This window comes from Urocampus carinirostris, chromosome 4 (assembly GCF_059441175.1).
Source record: "Urocampus carinirostris isolate Australia breed hairy pipefish chromosome 4, RoL_Ucar_1.0, whole genome shotgun sequence".
Lineage (NCBI taxonomy): Eukaryota > Metazoa > Chordata > Actinopteri > Syngnathiformes > Syngnathidae > Urocampus > Urocampus carinirostris.
Genome location: NC_142352.1, coordinates 482,932 through 499,903, shown reverse-complemented (window position 1 = coordinate 499,903; position 16,972 = coordinate 482,932). Strand labels below are relative to the sequence as shown.

Sequence of the window (16,972 nt, the reverse complement as noted above, 5' to 3'; positions counted from 1 at the left end):
ACACGTAAGGAAGACGGAAGAGGCGCAAATTCCACAAGAGAGCAGGGGGGGGGGGTACAAACGCTGGCCCGTGGGCCAAATGCGGCCCTTTCCCACCCCGAAAGACTCAAAATATAAGGACGGTATATAGAATACGAAATAAAGTACTACTGATAAAAAACGTGTTCGTCTACAACTGAAATAAGACGCTAAAATATCACAAAATGACTACAAAACTAGATATCAAATTTTGGACCTAATATATTCTTTTACTTACATTCTGAAAAACAATATGGAAATACTCCAAAAATATGACTACAAAAATACTACGATAGAAATATTACACCAGGACAACTACAAAAATTAAAATGCAGTAACATTATAAAAATACTAAAGAAATACAACAAAAATATGACTACAGTAATAACACAAAAATACTACTATAGAAATATTACACTAGGACTACTACAAAAATTAAAATGCTGTAACATTACAAAGATACTAAAGAAATACTCCAAAAATATGACTACAGTAATAATAAAACACAAAAATACTACTATAGAAATATTACGCCAGGACTACCGTATTTTCCGCACTATAAGGCGCACCGGGTTATAGGGTGTTTTGCCCCTCTAGCCTATGCGAGCCTGTAAATGATAAAAAGGAACCGCCCTCTTTACCTCCGAATAACTTTAGCCAATAGTGATCGATTCAACTGATGATTGACACATCTTTTTCAGCCAATTGCAGGCTTTGTTTTGCCCCTTTAGCCTATGCGAGCCTGTGAATGATAAAAACGATCCGCCCCTTTACCTTCGAATAACTTTAGCCAATAGTGATCGATTCAAATGATGATTGACACATTGGTTAGCCAATGAAACGCCGGTATATAAATCCCAGCATACACCGCGGACTACCTAGCGTTCGGGGGAAAATCGAGTCGGCGGCTGCTTGCCTTAGTTGCGAGACTTTGCGACTTCATATTGATCCATATATAAGGCGCACTGTGTTATAAGGCGCATGGTCAGCTTTTGAAAAAAATGAAGACTTTTAGGTGCGCCTTATAGTACGGAAAATACGGTACTACAAAAATTAAAATGCAGTAACATTACAAAGATACTAAAGAAATACTCCAAAAATATGACTACAGTAATAATGCAACACAAAAATACTACTATAGAAATATTACACCAGGACTACTACAAAAATTAAAATGCAGTAACATTAGAAAAATACTAAAGAAATACTACAAAAATATGAATACAGTAATAATATAACACAAAAATACTACTCTAGAAATATTACACCAGGACTACTACAAAAATCAAAATGCAGTAACATTACAAAAATACTAAAGAAATACTATAAAAATAATACAGAAATACTACTTTGCTAGATAAACTATAAAAATAACAGTACACTATAGTAAAATAATTAAGAAATACAACAAAAAATAAAACTACAGTCATGTGGAAAAAAATTGCAAGAAAACACAAAAAACTAACAAAATAAAACACTATGGAATTATTACAGAAATATGAAGAAAAAACTACAAGAATACTCAAAATCGTCCAAATTCGATTCCAAATCTATTTGATGAAACTCATCTCATAAAAAGAAAATAATATGTAAGTGTTTGCATGGATATTAATTCCTAAATGAAAATATTGGACTGGTCTTCAAGCTTGGGCCCGCGGGCCGAATTTTGGAACCGACCGCGACTCCGGATAGTTGGCCGCCCCTGAGCTAAGGCCCCGCGTGGTTTGTGGCCCCATGCGCATTTCCATGCAAAACGCACTCCATTAAGGGGAGGGGAGGGGATTTGTTAGAGCACCGGTGTCAAACATGCGGGCCGGAAGCCGGATCAGGGGTATTAATCCGGCCCTCGAGACAACGCTGAGAGAAGCGCGGGAGAAAAACAAGCTTCAGTTTTAAATATGTCCACTCGATGTCGCCAAAGACACGTGCCACTTGCAAAGCAACTGGAGCTGATTTGCTCTCTCTCTCTAAAAGGAAAAAACCACAAAGTCACCCCGGCCGGCGCTAATGCGCTAATGCTAAGAGCTGCGTTGGCAACCGGTTAGCTCATTTCTCTTTTTTCAGACTTCACTCAAAACAACGGCTAACGTTGTCGTTTGGAGCCATTTTTTCTCCACTGCTCTAATTTCTGAGTCCATTATCTCAACCTGATTGACCTGTGGCTAGGCCCCGCCCTCAAAAGCCATGAGCCAATCACAGTGGACTCTGACAAGCGGAGTTCCCCCGTCCATAGAAATGCTTGCGGTTGGTCAGTTTTCCTTGTTTTGTTTTTGAGCGCGTTTTCTTACATTTCAAACTTATAAACTTTAAAATGCTCGTAGGTACAAATCTGATTCGAGGTATCCTTAGAAACCGGGCCACAGGGTGTATTTTTTACTCTTCCCGGGCGACATCTAAATCGCGTTCGCTTTGGATCCAGTTACCGGTATGGGACTCAACGTGAGTCAAGTTTATAAGGACGTCTACATCTGTTCTAAGTCATTTGAGGCAACGTATTGTTCCTTTGCCGAAGAGAAATATCCCGTTTTTTAGAATGTTAACCTCTCCAACCAAAACTCAGGTCAATTGGTGCGGAAGGTTTGCTCAAATTTAGCTCTTGGCTGCGACACACGCATGTCACTTTGTTTCCTGGGGCTGTAGTGGCCAGTTTTTGCTGTTTTTGTACTTTGGAAATCCTACGGGAGTGAAAAAAATGAAGCGAGGCTAATACAGAACTTTACTTAAAGGGACAGTGCGTATTAATTTCCAACAGAGGTCGCCGTATCCCGCTGTGCCGACGAAAACGAGTGCTAAAAGCACAACGGATGAAGACAAAATGCGGAGACTCAAAGGGACCGAAAGGCACCTTATTTCTTTTGAAATGAAGAAAAATGAGGAAATAAAAAAGGGGAACAAAAGAACCCAAAATTGACTCAAGAAAAAAATTAAATGACAAACGAAAAAAGAGAAAAGGAAATTAGACAAAAAGTAGAACTAAAAATGAAAAGAAAAAGAGATTTGTTTATATTTTACTTAAATTCCTTTCTTTTCAATCTTTTTTAAAAAATGTATGTTCCCCTACTTGTATTCTTATTCCCCATTTTTTTCTTCCCTATCATTTTTTTCAGAATTCTTTTTGTTGCATTTTTTTTGAAAAAGGCTGGACAAAATGAGATGAAAACGCCTGCTTGCTCCCTTTCATTCTCCGTAGTTTGGAGTCTTCCTTGGACTCATTTTTGCTTGCGCTCCACATAAGAGCGACATCTAGGGGAAAAATATAAAAGACTGTCCCTTTAACAAGAGTGGAATGTTTGTTGTGAAAAAGCCCATTCGGCCCCTGACTCGTTTGACTCCGAGACCCCCGTTTAGACCAAAGCACGGCGTTTCAATGGAAAAGAAATGGTCGAGAAAGAGAGACGAGAAATTAAATTTCAACGAGAGGATGAAAGTCCTGTTTTCAGAAGCGAGTCGAGGACGGAAGCGGGGACAAAACGGGGACAGACGGGGACAAACGGGCGACAGACAGGGACAAACGGGGGACGCACCTCTGGATGCCCTGGAAGGTGCTGCTGGCCATGTCCACGATGCTGCCGGTGGGCCGGGCCACGGCGCCCACCAGGCCTTTGCCGATGCCTTTGAAGAAACCGGCGGCCCCTTCCTTCTTGGCGCCTGTGCCCGAAAGAGAGCCAGAAAAAGCTGTAAGCCGGGGCCGGAAACGAGTCTCGTTTATTTCCAATGGAAGGTCCTCGCGTTTGGATGGATCTTTCGGCAGCGCGCCGAGAAGTGGACCGCGCGGGCGGCTACTCATCGGCTGTGCGAGATTATCAAGTGACAAAACGGGAAAAAAACAATCATCGGATAACTGTAGTAGCACGCAACTACTATCACTCATTTGACACGTATTCAAACGGTCGTTATGAATCTCTTTCAATCTTCTTCTTAAAGAAGACCGTGGAGTCACGATCGGAACAAGCATCCGGAATAATCTGTCGCCTCGTGAGAGAGGCTACAGTGTCAAACAGGATTTTGGGGTTATTTTTATGTGCAGCAATGACTTTAGAGAAAGAGACTCGGTAGCGCCATTTGTGTTCAATTTTCCTGCAATTGAAGTGATCTTTCCAGAGAAACCCAAGGTGTGCGTGTTTGGACCGACATTGTTGCCAGGCAAAATCGCCAGGCCCTTGATTTTCTCTTAGCCAAGTAAAGGAGGCGTGTGCCATATGATAAAAGAAGAATACTACATCAACATTTTATAAAATAATATAAATATATAAAATATATAATTCCAGTATTTACCAAAAAAAAGGGGAACTATTGCAGGGTTTGTTACACAGGGTTTGAAGTGTTTAAGTAGGTGTTTGAAGTGTCGGAAATGTTTTTAAGCAAAGCGTTAACAAAAAAAAAGTGAAATCAATTGCAGCAAGATGACGCGCCAGCAGCTAAGAGTACAATTCGGGTCATTATGTTTGTGTATTACAGCAATGATTTTGTTTATTTTACCTTTAGTCTATATTATTTTTTAATTTTATTTCTCGGTTGTTTTTTGTTTACAGGGATCAGAATGGAGATTTTCATTTTCAGCTGAAATAGCCAGCGTCCAGGAATAAACCAGGGCAATGACTTTTGAATGATTCCATATCGGGAAAACGTACTCATGACACGAGCAACTCGCGCTACAAGCAAGATCCCGGAATGAACGAAACTGGTAAGAAGTGGCGGCGCTGTAAAAAGGAGAGACCTCGCATTGGAAAAGCCGGATTTCCTAAACGCAAAGACAGAAACGTTTGCTTACCCTCCACCGGCTTGGTGACGATCCCCGTCACGCCGCTGACCACGCCCTGCACACAAAGAGATGAGTGACGGGTGTGGAGCCCCGCCCCCTGGCGTCCAGTCTCCTCCTACCTTGAGAAGTCCTTTCCCGCCTTTGGCTAAGCTCTCTCCGAAGTCTTTGGGTTGCCGGTTCAACTCCTCGCGGCGTTTCTGCTGGAACTCTTTATCCATGGTGATGGCCGCCAGGCCTTTGCCCACCGAGCCCGTGATCCTGGACACCGCGCCGGCGGCGCCACCTGGTGGAAAGAGTGGCAGGCGGATGAAAAAGGTTTTTGGAACGGATAAATGGCCCTTAGACTCGTCATACCATCGTACTGCCAAATTGGAAAGCAAAGACCAAATAAAAAGGCGGAAAATGGAAAAACGATAAAAATGTATATGTGTGTATTTTCTATGTATTTTTCTAAGTCAGAAAACCGGAAAGACATTCTGAAAAATGAAAGTCGCTTAAAAAATAAATCAGGAAAAAGAAGAATCCGTACTAGATTTGGGGTTTTAGTTTTGTGTTTCAGCTTTCGAAACACATCCGAGATCATTTTTCTCGTCGGGCTCCTTACCGACAGTGTGTCCGAGGAGGCTGCGGACGCCGATGGCGAACCCTTCGGCGAACTCCTCCGGACCCTGGACCGCACCCTGAGACCCCAAAAACCCCATCCGTGTGAACTGTGTGAGCCAGGTGGGGCGTGGCCTAGACGGGCGCCTACTACCTGAAAGGGCTCGTAGAAAAAAGCCTCCACACCCTCAGACAGGCCTCGGATCAGTCCGAAGGGGTTCCCCAGAACGTCCAGACCCAAGACCAGAACGTACATCTGCTTCAGGAACTGCAAAACAAGCAAACAGAGTGGATGGGTGAGGGCCGGGCTCAGCAAGCCTAACCCTAAATTGGAATCTTTCTCAGTCCTGACTAAGCATCGTAAGGGACAATCCTTGTTGGAGACGTGCAGCCGAGATTCAAATAATTGATTGACAATGTAAACAAGGGACACAGTACCGACATAACATTTACAACGTATTTATCGAAAGCCCTTTAAAGTCAGGTACACCGGTGCTTCCCACTTATCTCCTGTCATGCCCCCCACAGGAAGAAGAAAACCTCTATCGTGTTGGTTTCCCGATTTGCGATCATTGCACAAATACGGTCAAATATTGTCGTGGAAGTAGGAGCTTATCGACATAATGAGGACACATTTGTTTAGACAGGAAATTAAAATGTGGTCTGGAACAGCTTGCAAGCTGACAGGAATTTGGCTGAGTCAGGCCTACTCCAACGAGAATCGAAAGAGGACGAAAACATTCCTGGAAGCATGCACTTTGAGAAAAACAAGCGCGTCATCGCAAGAGGACGCACTAAGCAACATGTGATATTTCTGACGTGATGTGTCTGCTCCGGAGGGTATAAGAAAGCTGATTGTCTCTTAGATGAATGAGAACGCTGTTTTGAACGCTGACGAATATCAATAAACAACTTCTCCCTCTACGTCAACAACTCTTTGTGCATATTTCCGGGGCGAGACGGATAAACGGCCTGCTCCGAAAATATTACCGTAAAACCTGGTGTATCACTTGCACTCCGACTTTGAGTTCTTTTTTAGGTCGGTTGTCTTGGGCCGGTTCTGGTTCTCGGGTTGCCGACGCCGTAGTTAGGGTTTCTCACCTGCTCGCTGTAGTGTCGCGCTGCCGCCCGCATCAGCTTGTCCCTGCGGTAGAACTGGCATCGGACCTCGAAGTAAGCCAGCCTGTAGGGGGCGCCGAAACGTTAAAGAGCGTTAAATAACGTCCTTGTAGTGCCCGGCAGGCACTTTGCAGCCTGCAGGAGGCGCCGAAACGTTAGGGAGCGTCAAATGTAATCCTGGCGCTGCCCACTAGGCACTTTTCGACCTTCAGGTGGCGCAAAAAGAACGCCCAAAAGACAGCCTACTGATCTGCAAATCAGGCAAACTCTGGTGTGAACAACTCAGTAATGACCCTTTGCAGGCTAATGTGAAGAAAAGAATGTTTGGTGGGGGCATAACCAGCCCTTTTTGTAGTGTTACTCTAGTTATATATTTGTGGTATTTTTGAAGTATTTCTGCACTCTGATTTTTGGAGTATTTCTGTAGTATTTTTACAGTATTCCTGCACTTTTATTTCGTAGTATTTTGTAATATTTCTACAGTGTTTTTTGAAGAATTTCCTTAGGATATTTTTTTGTGGTATATTCGTAGAATATTTTTTTAGTATTGCTGTAGTTTCCCCGTATTTTTGTCGAAATCGGTCTAGCAGTATTTTTGTATTATTTCTGCCATAATATGTAGCAGTATTGTATATTAGAGTAAAACTGTAGTGCCATTTTTGGAGTATTTCTGTAGAAGTATTTTGAAGTATTTCCATACTGGTATCTTTTTAGTATTTCTTTGGTCATTTTCACGATCGTTAGAGTTGATTTTTTGTAGTATTTATGTTTTGTAGTTCTGTAGTATTTCTATAGTTATTTTTTTTCTGTTCAGAATGAAGACAAAATCATATATTACGTCCCCGTTTTGAAGCACTAGATTTGATACTTACTTTTGTAGTAAATTTGTAGTATTTTTGCCAATGAACTGGATTCATTGTACTATTGATCCTGTACCCAAGCTCTTTATGCATCTATCAACAACCCACCCAGCACGTTCCATTTGAACAAGCCCACCTTACGGCATTTACAGAACAACTGTCCAGATGTTCCTTAGAAATAATACAGCCTTTTGGCTGTCCGCTGGTCCTTCTGGAGGGGTGAGAGAATACCTGGAACTTCTAGTGTTAAAGAGCGTGAAGATAGAGCGCTCACTTGAAGACGAGATCGTCCACGTCGGTGAGCGTGGCGCCGAGACTCTTCAGAAGAAGATTGAGCGACTCGACGGCGGCGCCGCCCTCGTCCGAACCCGGGTCCAAAGACAAACTCAGGTGCAGCTGGCGGAGAAAAAAATACAGCCATATAAGGATCCACCGACACGGGTTTTTTAGGACTGATACCGATTATTAGCGTCACTAGGAGGCCGCTAACCGTTATTTCTTCAGATTTGGCATAAGAAATTTGTAATCATGCAAAAAGAAACCAAGAGGACTTGTTGTGAATTCTAATCAAACATGAATAGCTCTCTGAAACCTTTTACAGATAACAAATGAGAATTTCAACACAACTCACATGACTTATATTTGATTTTAACCAAGAACTAATTTTAGAGAGATTGTCGTTGGGCCCCAAAAATACGCAGAGAGAAGATATGGCAAAAAGGGAACGCGCTTTATTGCATTCGGGACACGTTCCAAGTTACAGACGTTTAACATTGGTCATTTATAGTCTTCTCAAATAAGGTTAAGATATCTCGGGAAGGTCGTCCGCCCCGGCTCCCTCAACATATCAGCTTGTGACTTCTTGCTACAACGTCATCCCACGACCTTCACCAGATGCCTACATCCTTATCACGAGTTATTATCCACATTCCACAACAGTAACAGTGCAGGAAATAAAACTAGACTTAACAGCAACTCGTATAAAAGGTACATAAACACTTGGGTAGCGCTCTGATTTTTTTTTACAATAAATAAATACAAACGTCACGGCAACCAACATGACTCGAATGAACTAAAAACCAAAACATTTCAACGGAACTGGCAAAATACAAAAGTGAACACGCTCCTGCTTTGGAGCCAGATTTACGAAATCACGTTATGATAAGAGCTCATCACGTCCACTTTAGCATGCTTTTTATGTTCTCTCTCAATCACAAACACACACGCTTGATCGACCAACTCAGGCTATGATAAGAGCTAATGTATCAGTCTCCACCTGAACATGCCACCCTAAAACAAGTTTCTACAATTTTATGCCATCTGTTTATCACACAAGGCTTTTCTCCAAATAAATGCCATAGAAATAAATGAACACATCAAGAAATCACACACTACCGTGAATTGTGGACTTAAAAGCGCACCTGATTACAAGTCGCATGCTAGATAAGAACAGTGAACATTGTTGTTTCTAATATGAAACTTAATTTTGTTGTCGTACAAGCACCCTCAATTTTAGGCCACAAGCCCGAAAAGCCTTAAAAGTCAACTCATTCAAGTCCATTTGGCAGATCTCAAGGCCGACGCACACCTCAGCGTTGTTTACGTCGCATTATTTCGGATGACGTGGCTGTTCAAGGTGGCCATTACAAACACAAGCACATATTTACTACTGCGCTGCAAAAAACATTCCGTGGCATAAAACGTGAGCCCTTCATTTCTAGACGACGGTGCTGGGGCTACCACACTGTGGAGAAGAGTGCCAGATTGCAACACAGACGTGTCCTTTTGTTTTGGTGTCATTGGCAGATGCCGCACAACAGAGCAAACTGCATTGGCTTGTCATCGTTCCTCAAGTATTAAGCGAACTTCAGCGAGCTGACATCGACGCCTTTGATACAAAAGTGTACGTATTTTTGCATATAAGTTCCACGGCTATTCAATTCAAATGTAGAAGTCGAGGATTTGGTTTGATTTGTGGTTGAAAAAGTCGTAACATTGTTAGAACGTCATAACTAGACTAAATCAAATTGAATAGTTTACATTGTTGGCCGTTTTTGTGGGACTATTTTTTTATAAGTCGTCATTTTGACGTTTTTTGTCTGTATTTTGGGCCTCACTTCTTGGTTCTTTTTTGTTGCTGTTGTAGTGGATGCTTTTGGGAAAAAAATAGACTCATTTCTTTAGAAAACACAAACGTTTCCAGACGTCACGTGTTGTTTTAATGGAGCGCACGTATTGTGGAAAAAGAGCAGCTTGCCCTTTTTCTCGGTGCCACAAAAAAACAAGAATTATCCATAGAGTGTTTAAAATGTAATGAAAAGTCACGGTGGTTTGTAGTAGAGGTCGACCGATTATCGGACAGGCCGACCGATGTTTGGGAATTTGACAGAAATCGGTATCGGCATTTTTATTTAATTGACGGGCCGACGATTTAGGCTCAGATGCAGGCGAGCCTCTCTCTCCCTCGTTCCCGCACCTCTCTCTCCTCAGATGCTACCCACCCCACACCTTCTGAACGAATAAGCGACCTGGGAGAGGGCCACTGGAGCACAAAGAATACGATTAGAGAGGCAGCTCCGCTAACTCGTGTCGACATGCCCGTGAAACAAGACTGCTGAGGTAGAAAAGCATGTGTGCGATTAAGAAATAGTGTAGAAAGTGTGGTTAATTTGTTTTAGAGAAGCGCACTTAGGTGGAGACTGATTTATTAGCTCTTATCATAACAGGAGTTGGTCAATAAAGTGTGTGCGTGTGTGTGATTGAGAGCATAAAGAGCATACTAAAGTGGAAGGCTGAGTGATTAGCTGTTAGCATAACACAAGTTTGTCAATCTGTCTTTAATATAGGAGTGACTACAAAACTGTTGTTTTGGTGTCCCTTTGCGCGTACCTTGATGGGCGAGATGTGGAAGTGCTCGAAGAAGTTGAGGCCTGAAGCGTCGCTCAGAGAACTTTCCATCAGTTCTGCCTGGAGAAGCTCCATGTCTTTTTGGAGGGCGTTGCGCTGAAAAAGTTACAAAAACGTTCCGTCACCGTTTGCCCATTTTCTGGCTGGGTTGGCTCCAAATTTGACTCTAGAGGAAAGCCATTTGGCGTTCCTACATAGAATGCCCAAAGGACCGCCATTTGACTCGATTCGTTTCGGGACTGATATCAGGCAAACTCTGGTGTGAACTCAGTAATGAGCCTTCGCTAATGTGAAGAAAAGAATGTTTGGTGGGGGCGTTACTAACCCATATCCTTTTTTATTACTCTAGTTGTATTTATGTGGATTTTGGAATATTTCTGCAGTCGGATTTTTGAAGCATTCCTGTAGTATTTTTACAGTACCACTGTACTTTTATGGTGTAGTATTTTCCTTAAGATATTTTTGTAGTGTATCTATAGTATTATTGTAGTATTAGTGTGCTTGTACTTTTGCAGGACGTTGTCCGAATATTTCTGTAGCAGTATTTTTGGAATGTTTCTGTGGGCTTGTTCAAATACTCTTACTTTTAAAGTTTTGTCTTCTTATCGTTTTTTCTGTTTCTGTTCTTTTTCACATTATTTTCCTTTCCTTTTTTTCTTTATTTCACAAAAGGCTGAGCAAAACGATCAGAGGAAAAATTGTGTTGGGTCGCTTTGAGTCTCCATAGTTTGTGTATTCTAGGTGCTTTTTAGCAACTCCTTTTCAGTTGCACTACACAAAACAGACTTGTCTAAAATTCAAATATTACACACTGTCCCTTTAAATGAGGGCTCTACCTTGCGTCCTTCGGCGAGGGGATCGGCAGCAGGCGAGAAGAGAGCCAAGATGGCCGACAGGAAGCCCTGATCGATCTTGAGCGCCATTTCCTGGATGAGGGCCATGAAGTACCTGTCCGAAAGGAGGCGTGGCTTCGAGTCAGGGGGCGGGGCTTCAGGCGAGCAAACTCCGCACACTCACTTGAACTGCGTGACGTTGCTATGCTGGTTGAAGCGCGTGATGACGGACACGTCCATGAAAGGCTTGGGCTCTGAGGGAGGCCAAGGGACAGGAAGCGGTGAGCGCACGGACAGGAAGCCACGACCGCAAAAAGGACAAAGAGTGACGCTGCCGACGCGAGTGACCACGACGACAGGAAGTGACGGGAAGTGACGACGACAATGACGGGAAATGGTGACGACCACACCCACTGACCGGAATTGACGACGACAGGAAGTGACGACATGGACAGGAAGTGACAACGACATGAACAGGAAGTGACAACGACGACACGGACAGGAAGTGACGACGATGACAGACAGGAAGTGACGACGACAATGACGGAAAATGGTGATGACCACACCCACTGACAGGAATTGACGACGACACCGAGAGGAAGTGACGACACGGACAGGAAGTGGCAACGACACGGACACGAAGTGATGACGACAATGACAGGAAGTGCCGACGACACACAAAGGAAGTAAGGACGACAATGACGGAAAATGGTGATGACCACACCCACTGACAGGAATTGACGACGACACAGAGAGGAAGTGACGACACGGACAGGAAGTGGCAACGACACGGACACGAAGTGATGACGACAATGACAGGAAGTGCCGACGACACACAAAGGAAGTAAGGACGACAATGACGGAAAATGGTGATGACCACACCCACTGACAGGAATTGATGACAACAATGACAGGAAGTGACGACATGGACAGGAAGTAACGACGACAATGACGGGAAATGGTGATGACCACACCCACTGACAGGAATTGATGACGACAATGACAGGAAGTGACGACATGGACAGGAAGTAACGACAACAATGACGGGAAATGGTGACGGCACAGACAGGAAGTGAGGACGACAATGATGGGAAATGGTGATGACCACACCTACAGGAAGAAATGACGACCACACCCACTGACAGGAAGTGACGACGACACAGACAGGAAGTGGCGACGACAAAGACAGGAAGTGACAACGACAAAGACAGGAACTGACGACGACCCGGACAGGAAGCGACGACGGCCCGACAGGAAGCGATGAAGGACCGACAGAAAAGGATGACAAACCGACAGGAAGTTACGGCCACAACGACAGTATGCGGGTCGGGTTACCTGAATCCAGCGCGATGGACTTGGGCGGCGGCACTGGGTGAAAAGCGATGGGAAAGATGGCCCCCGGCAGCTGGTTGTCCATCTGGACATGCCCGAAGGTGAGTTAGCAAACTTTTCCAGATTTGTTTGGGTTTTGTTTAAGAAAGAGTTGTGTTTTACTGAAATATTTTGGGGTTAGCGTGCGCCCACCTGCAGCCAGTGCAGTTGCGCCCTCAGGCTCCGTTGGTGGCGCGAGCGTTTGAATTCCACCTGGACGGCCGACAGGAAGTTCCTCCTTATGGGGCAGGAGAAGGGCCGGCGCATGCTCATGATAGCCGCGCCCAGGTTGACCTAGCACAGGGAATATTGCAACTCGGGACAGCGTTCCGTATCGCTTGGGGGAGGGGGACGTCAACCACGTCTTTGAAACAAAGGATATGGGGGTTGTATTGGCAAAAAAACAGGAGAACTTGACCACCCCTCACTCTACCGGCTATCAAAATAATCTAACCTGCAGACTCCTTCCATATGGAGCTGAAAGTTAGCGTAGGTACGCTAACATATGCTGCCAGAAACACCCTGGAGGACAAAGAAAGGACCCACCGGTAGCCAACAAAAGCGACGTCTTACTGAAAAAAACAACCAGTGATTTTTAAGGGATTTCCCGCCCGGTCCCTCGGCAAACTGGCCTCAACCGTCATCCCATCAAGGCACCACAACCAAAATGAATCTCAATACTTACAGGTATTGATCGGTGTGATCAAAGAGAAACGATATCCAATTATAAGAGAATTTTTACTCCATTGACAATACCCAACAGAGTTCCAATAGCCTATATCTTTCACTGTCTGCTCTTATCTTACTTTTAGCACCGCTGTTCTGGGACTTCACATCAGGAAGCAGGAAAGAGGTGGTGAGTGATTTTACACTTGTTCCAGGGGTTTTTGTTAGTGTAGCCTGAACATGGTAAACGTAAGAAAAGGAAAAAGTACAAACACCAACCCAAACCCCCCAAAATATGAAATAAGAGTTTATTAGTACTTTAAGCCAGGAGATGACGGCAGAGATGTTTTCCTGATAAAAGAAGGCCAGACAGGTGGAATAGATTCCATCGCCTCTTTCGTTGAATTCATCAATCGATTATTTATTTAAATTCAGGGTTCCTTCACCGTTTTCCTGACCAAATTCAAGCACTTTTAAAGGACTTTTAAAGCCAGTTTTCCCAGTAACATTAAAAGGAGAAATCCAGTGGCCATCAAAACCGTATTTCAGAATAATAAAATGGGTTTAAAACCCGTATTTGCAGCCTAAAGCCTAGCTCCTGAACCTAGCCTTACACCTAAACCTACCTAGCCGTAATCTCGTTTTAAACCGTAACCCTTGCTCTAAACCTATTTTGGAACCCTAATATGGAGCTCAAAACCGAGTGTAACCCTAAATTCAGTTTAATACCCTAATGAATAACCTTAGTTTCTAACCCCTAGACTCAAACCTATTTTGGAACCATAAATAAGTTTTAAACATTTATTTGAAGGCCAAAGCCTAGCTCCTAGCCCTAATCCTGGTCCAAACTGTAACCCTTACTCTAAACCTATTCAGGAACTTAACATTCAGTTTAGAACCCTAATACGGAGCTCAAATTATAGTTTCTAACCCTATACCTAACTCTAAACCTTTCGTAGAACCCTAAATTCAGTCTAGTACTTAACTAAGGAGCCTAATCCTCAGTTTCTAACGCCTATCCCCAATCCTGGAACCATCGTTTAAAACGTTTATTTGAAGCCAAAATCCTAGATCTGACCCTAGCCCAACACCTGACTTAAGGAACACGGCAATCATTTTAAGCATTTACAAGCTCTTTGCCTCATATTCAAGCACTTTTCAAACCTTGAAAACACAACACGAAAATTCAAGCACTTTCTAGGATTTCAAGCACAGACCCTGCAAATAATCATTTGAGCCCCTCATTTGCGAGACTTGGCACAGGGAAGGAGGTTGTCCTCGGACGGGCGCTCACCTCCATGTTGGCGTCGATGGAGGTCCATCCGGGCGGAGCTTCTTTGGCCAACACCTTCTGGTAGGCCTTCTCCAGAAGGTTGATGTGCTTGCGACTGAACGGCTTCCAGCGGTTCTTGGGCTTCATCTCCCACACAACGCCCGAACTGAAAGCAGAAGAACCTGAAAACGGTGCGGTGCCACAAACGCAGGTGATATTTTGGAACTCGACACCAAGTTCAAAAGTTTGGCTTCACACAGATCATTTTGAGCTTCCCATGAAAAAGCTACATGTATCCTTTTGGGTCGGGTTTTAGGTCCGTTTTTGTTTACTCTTAGGGTCTTTCTCTACTCTGGTCAGTGCCCGTTTCTGAAATTTGCAACTAAAATAGACATTGACCACGTTAACAATGTATGGGTTGTGTTTCTGATGAGTTCCATGTTATCTTCATACAAAGAAAAACAGCGCTTCAAAAATAAAGACATTTTCTAAAAATAGACTTTTGAACGTTGGTGTTGATTCAACTCTTATTCCTATATTTAAATTGTCTATATATATATAGACACATAAACTAGCTTGAAAAATGGACCGGGCTAATTTTTGCCACAGAATAATATTTTGGTTTTCCTTCCTCGCCCCAGACCTGGGAACGCCGACGTAGGCGACTTCCTGGCGCTTCAGATCGTCCACCAACGAAAGTCCGAGGTTCTCCAGCGAGAGGCCGACCTCCAGCTGGAACTGCTCCAGTTCTTCAGCCTGCCGGGCTTTGCCGACCACCGCCACGTCCTCGGTGAAGATCAGCACGCGTTGCCGACCGTCCAGGAAGGAGGCCCAGTGGACCTCCGACACGCTGTCGTAGGAGAACTGACCCACCTGGTCCTGGACCGACACATTCGCTGAGGGATTGCCCACGTGGCCGATCAAACTCATTTCTCACCAACCTTGAGGAGGTCTGTCTCTCCGGAGTGTTCCGGGCAGCTCCAGCTCAGCGTTCGGACGCCGGTCGGGTCGTCCCAGGTGAAGCGTCGCATCTCGCCGGGCTTCAGCTGGTGCACGGTAGAACTGCCACTAAGGGCAAACCGGGTTAGCGAGCAAGCGGGTCCGCCTCATTTCAGGCGAAAGGAAAATAAACGGACCTCTGCTGGTAGCGGATGTCCACCCGGGGCGTGTGGTTAATGAGGAGAGCGGGGGCCGCCCCTTCGTAGTAGTCGGCGAAGCTAACCACGACGGAGTGGTCCGACACGTTGACGTCCACCACGATGCCGCCGCACTGTCGACGAGGTCCCGTTTGAAAAAAAAATCGATCTGATGCCCGGCGTCCGTGCCCACACCGCCTACCGTGTCCACGCGCAGCAGCGTGCCGTTGTCCTGCCGGTCGAAGAAGAAGGGCCGGGAAGCTCGATCCGAGCCCACCGCCCGCACGCACAGCTTGCCGGCGCTGCTCTCGGGCCAGAGTGGCAGGCACTGCGACCGAAAGCAGACCAATGGTAAAACCTCCTCCAGAAGATGAAAGACGGAAACCTTATCAGAACCTTCCCCGAACGCCTAAAAAGAAATGACTGGCGCAGTTTTACCTCCCCAATCCTCTCCTGACTGAATCTTATACCGATTGCTAATCTTAATCAGTTCACACCCTCTTCCCTTTAGCCCAGGTTTACCCCCATTGCTTGCTTGCAGTGGTAAATGGTGACATCCACTTTTATTGGTGAGTTAGTTGGTGACTTTAAAGTCCTATCCTGGTTGCTGCCGGTGTGTTCCTCCTGAGTGTCTTCTCCTGGCTGTTCTGGTCTCTTCCGTTATACGTGTTCCCTCTTGACACTGCCGATGCCATGAGCTACGGTTAGCAGCAGCATCCTCCAGGGCCTCAGGTCTAATCCTACACTTCCTCTACGCGGTCTTCGTAGCGCTTCTTCTTGCCCCCACCAAAGTGGCGGCCATGATGTAGTTGGCCATAAAACACCCTGAAAGGCAGCCGGTTAGCTGACATCCTCACTACAAGGCCCGGCCATCGTAGCCGGTGCTGTGTAACCTCGTACTCCGATCGTTGGTATTTGCGAGTATTTCAGAACAGTACTCACGTGAGTTCTTTCTAAACATAAGATCAAATGGCAGCGGGACACTGACCTCAGAGGAAGGCACGTAGTGCCATTTGGTGACGTCGCCCAGCGCCTCGCCGACCTCCAGCTCGTAGGACGACTTGTTGACGAGCGTGTAGAAGGGGCTGACGGTCACCATCTTGGTCAGGTTGAAGCCGCTCATGCGGATGCTCACGCCCACCTGCGGACGGACACGCCGTCACCTTCCTCTCGACGGCGGGGGCGGGGTCGGCGGGCGGCTCTCACTTACCAGGAAGTGGCTCCCGTTTTGGGCGGGGCAACGCACGCAGCCCCGACTGCCCGCCGCGTCCAGCGAGAAGCTGTCCGACCAGGAACTGGTGGACACGCTCAGCTGAAGCTGCAAAAGACACAAGGCGGCTCGTCTTACAGGTCCCGGGCGACCCCGGCTACAACTGCGTTGATTTCAAGTGGCCGAGGCCTCACCCGCAAAGTTCTCTATAAAACTG

The 16,972-nt window shown here is 45.2% G+C and overlaps 1 protein-coding gene across 1 annotated transcript in view; it reads right to left on the bottom strand.

The window, feature by feature from the left end:
- The window catches only part of vps13c (vacuolar protein sorting 13 homolog C), a 64,769-nt gene that overhangs the window by 5,085 nt on the left and 42,712 nt on the right, over positions 1-16,972 (bottom strand). Inside the window, 19 exon segments of the mRNA XM_088333381.1 lie at positions 3,543-3,666; positions 4,790-4,835; positions 4,900-5,063; positions 5,385-5,460; positions 5,535-5,648; positions 6,482-6,563; positions 7,634-7,755; positions 10,249-10,362; positions 11,103-11,214; positions 11,284-11,353; positions 12,435-12,516; positions 12,624-12,764; positions 14,431-14,575; positions 15,053-15,288; positions 15,351-15,477; positions 15,546-15,679; positions 15,748-15,873; positions 16,534-16,686; positions 16,756-16,863. Of these exon segments, the coding sequence (XP_088189507.1) occupies positions 3,543-3,666; positions 4,790-4,835; positions 4,900-5,063; positions 5,385-5,460; positions 5,535-5,648; positions 6,482-6,563; positions 7,634-7,755; positions 10,249-10,362; positions 11,103-11,214; positions 11,284-11,353; positions 12,435-12,516; positions 12,624-12,764; positions 14,431-14,575; positions 15,053-15,288; positions 15,351-15,477; positions 15,546-15,679; positions 15,748-15,873; positions 16,534-16,686; positions 16,756-16,863 (2,276 nt within the window).